The sequence below is a fragment of the Fukomys damarensis genome, unplaced genomic scaffold (assembly GCF_012274545.1).
Source record: "Fukomys damarensis isolate Sample0158 unplaced genomic scaffold, DMR_v1.0_HiC HiC_scaffold_36, whole genome shotgun sequence".
In the NCBI taxonomy this organism is placed as follows: Eukaryota; Metazoa; Chordata; class Mammalia; order Rodentia; family Bathyergidae; genus Fukomys; species Fukomys damarensis.
This window is the reverse complement of record NW_022900948.1, coordinates 47,861,339-47,864,203: the sequence shown is the minus strand read 5'-3', so window position 1 is coordinate 47,864,203 and position 2,865 is coordinate 47,861,339. Positions and strand designations below refer to the sequence as shown.

The window sequence follows — 2,865 nt, the reverse complement described above, 5'->3', positions numbered from 1 at the left end:
CCACCCACCGCCAGCGCTGGGCAAGCCCGTCTCCCTGTCCCGCCTTGTGGTCAGGTGATGGCTCAGATGACAGCCACCGCCCCCACGGCCTGCCTAGCTCGAGAGCAGGGCAGAGGCATCCAGGCGAGCTGCTGGCCACTCACTGGGGCTGGACCCTGTGGGCTGAACCATCCAGGCCGCTCCCAGCCGTGTCGCTCCTGGAACACGCAGCCTCGTCCCAGGAGCTCCTGCAGGGACACGAGCACCCGTCATGCAGCCAGACACTGGTGGGGACAGAGTGACCATGGCCACCGGCACACCGGGGTGTGGAGGACAGAGGGGCCTCCTCACACTCAGGGCCTGGACCCCGTCCAGAGCCAAACCTGGAGACCACCGAGCACCCTGCCAATGCCCCTGCAGCGGCCCTGCCCATGTGTGACTGTGTTTGGGCCAGGAAGTGACCACATGAAGTGATCCGTGGTCAAAGACCACCAGAAGTGCAAGTTACCTCAGGTGGTGGTCAAGGTCACCTGGGGTCGTGAGGGCTGGGAGGCCCTGTCTGTGGCACTGTGTTCCAGCAGCCAGAGCCACCTGTGAGACCTGGCTGCCTCGCTCCTAGGCGAGTCCCCAGCACTGCTCCATCGTCAGACACCACTGTCTGTCAAAAATAATCCAAATGTACTCTGGACAGTGCTGGAACATTACACAGCCATGAAAAAGAATGGAGTTCTGACAGCACTGAAGTGTGGGTGGAACTCAAACCCGCTGAGGGAGAGCAGCAGGCACAAAGGTGCCCTCCAGGCCCTGGCACGGGCGTGCCCAGTGAGGGAGGCTCTGCTCCAGAATGCCTGTTGCTGCCCCTACTCAACAGCCGTTCCCCGAGCCCCTCAGCCCTCGGGAACCAGGGTGACCAGGCCATCACTTAGTTCCCCAGGGAACAGAGCCTCCGGCACAGGGGATGGGGATGGAGGGAGGCAGACAGGAGGCCCAGGGAAGGGACACGTGGGTCCTTGGAGATACAGGAATGTGCACAGGGACAGGCCTCAAAGAGGGCATGGGAAAGCGGGTTTTGCCATATAAATAGAAGCTCACCAGAGAGCAAAGAATCACAAGCAGGCTCCACGGTGGGAAGCCTGTCAGCCCACTGCAGTCTGGCTGCTCCTCTCTGACTGCCACCCAGGCCCCAGGCCACACAGTGCTCAGCACCAGGACCGGCCCGACATGCAGTGCCTGACGAGCTGACAGTTGCAGCTCCTCGGTCCCCTCCACCCCGGCCTGGTACCTCGTGCAGGGGACCCCTCCTCATGTTGCGCCCGGCCAGCGGCTCATCATGGGGGAAGATGACCGAGTAGTTCTTGGCGTAGGACTCGTGACTGCGCTCGCGGATCCAGCGCTGGTGCGCGGCCAGGGAGGGGTGGAAGCGTCTGTGGACACAGGCGGGTCACTCAGGGGCGGGGTGCGGCCCAGACCCCGGGGCTGTGCCCACCCTCCCTCTCCTCCTTCCTGCCAGCATGGGGTGGCGTGGAGACCCAGCCAGGTCCCCCAGATCTGCCGGGCAAAGCAGGCCTCAGGCTGGGGGACCCGGGCTGGGCCTGGGGAGCAGCCTCGGAGCCCCACCCTAGGCGGTAGAAGCAGTGACCAGGCGGGGCCTGTCCCCTGTCCCCTGACGGCTGGGCCCCAGGGTCCAGGACCAGCTCCCACCCAACGCCATCTTGCTGATCTTAGAGGCCCCTGGGGCCACCCGGCCCCTCTCTCTGACCCAGGGACAGCAGCGCCCAGGCCTTGCAGGCTCCTGTCCCCTCCTCTCCCCAACTGTGGGTCTCACGCGTGGCCACGGCCCCTGGACTCTTGTCCCTGCACACGTCGGCGCCTCTCTGGACTGACTGACCTGTCTGCACCTGACCTACACCTGCTCACTGTGTCCGGGCTCAGTCTGGAAATGGACCGGCCGGCCAGGAGGGGGAGGTGGGAGGCCCCGTGGCACCCACTTCTGTGGTCAGAGTCCTCCAGGGACGGAAGCCTGGCGTGCTGGGTGGAGAGGCCGCTTGGACGGCAGCAGTTGGGGTAGCTCGCTCCCCTGCACAGGCCCTGGGCATGGGGAGGAGGCAGGGCAGTGGCAGCCAGCAGGAGTGTGGTTCCTGCCAACTGCACCCTGTGCCCGCGGGGTCCTGGCAGCCACGTCAGCCTGAGTGTGGAGAGGCACCTGCAACCATGGCCACTAGGCACTGTGCGAGGAGTGGCTCCTCCTGGTCACCTAACCCAGGCACCTTCCCAACGGCAGCCAAGCCAGACCTGCTGAGGGCAGGACGCGAGAGAAGCGTCCTCAGCCCGAGCGTCAGGCAAGCTGTGGAGGGTGGACACACGCGCCACGGCCCAGGCCACAGTTAACAGGCAGGGGTGACCGAGACCTGGCCCGGGCCCTGCTCCTCTGCCTGGCCGGGCGACCCCTCCTGAGCACACACGTGGCTGGGCCCAGGGTGGGGCTGCCGCTCTGCGGGACCAAGCAGAGCAACCCTCGGGTCATGGCAGAGCCACCTCGTTGCAGTGGAGGCTGAGGACAGCCACATCCGGTCTGGAGTGCTCCTCCCTGGGCATGCTGCATGAGCACCCACCCTGGCCCGGCCCGCTGTCCAGGCACTGTGCAGGGTCCCAGGGTCACTCTGTCTACAGGCGTCACTGCCCCAAGTGTAATGTCCTCATCAGGCCAAAGGTTGAGGCCAGCAGAGACCCCAAACCAGACCAGCCCCACCCCTGCTGCCTCCCAAACAGCTCTGCCCAGTGGGGCCCTGCCATGCCAGGCGCCCAGTGTCACCCAGGACCACTGCCCGGGGCCCCATCCTCCCCACTGTGCACCTGTGTCCCTGTCCTGTGCCCTTTAAGAGATGG

The 2,865-nt window shown here is 65.7% G+C and overlaps 1 protein-coding gene across 1 annotated transcript in view; it reads right to left on the bottom strand.

The window, feature by feature from the left end:
- Sardh (sarcosine dehydrogenase) overlaps positions 1-2,865 on the bottom strand; it is a 37,421-nt gene that overhangs the window by 22,497 nt on the left and 12,059 nt on the right. The window contains exons 11-12 of the mRNA XM_033759001.1: positions 1,262-1,403; positions 66-227 (exon numbers count right to left, since the gene is read on the bottom strand). Coding sequence (XP_033614892.1) covers positions 66-227; positions 1,262-1,403 — 304 coding nt within the window. The remainder of the gene's footprint in view (positions 1-65; positions 228-1,261; positions 1,404-2,865) is intronic.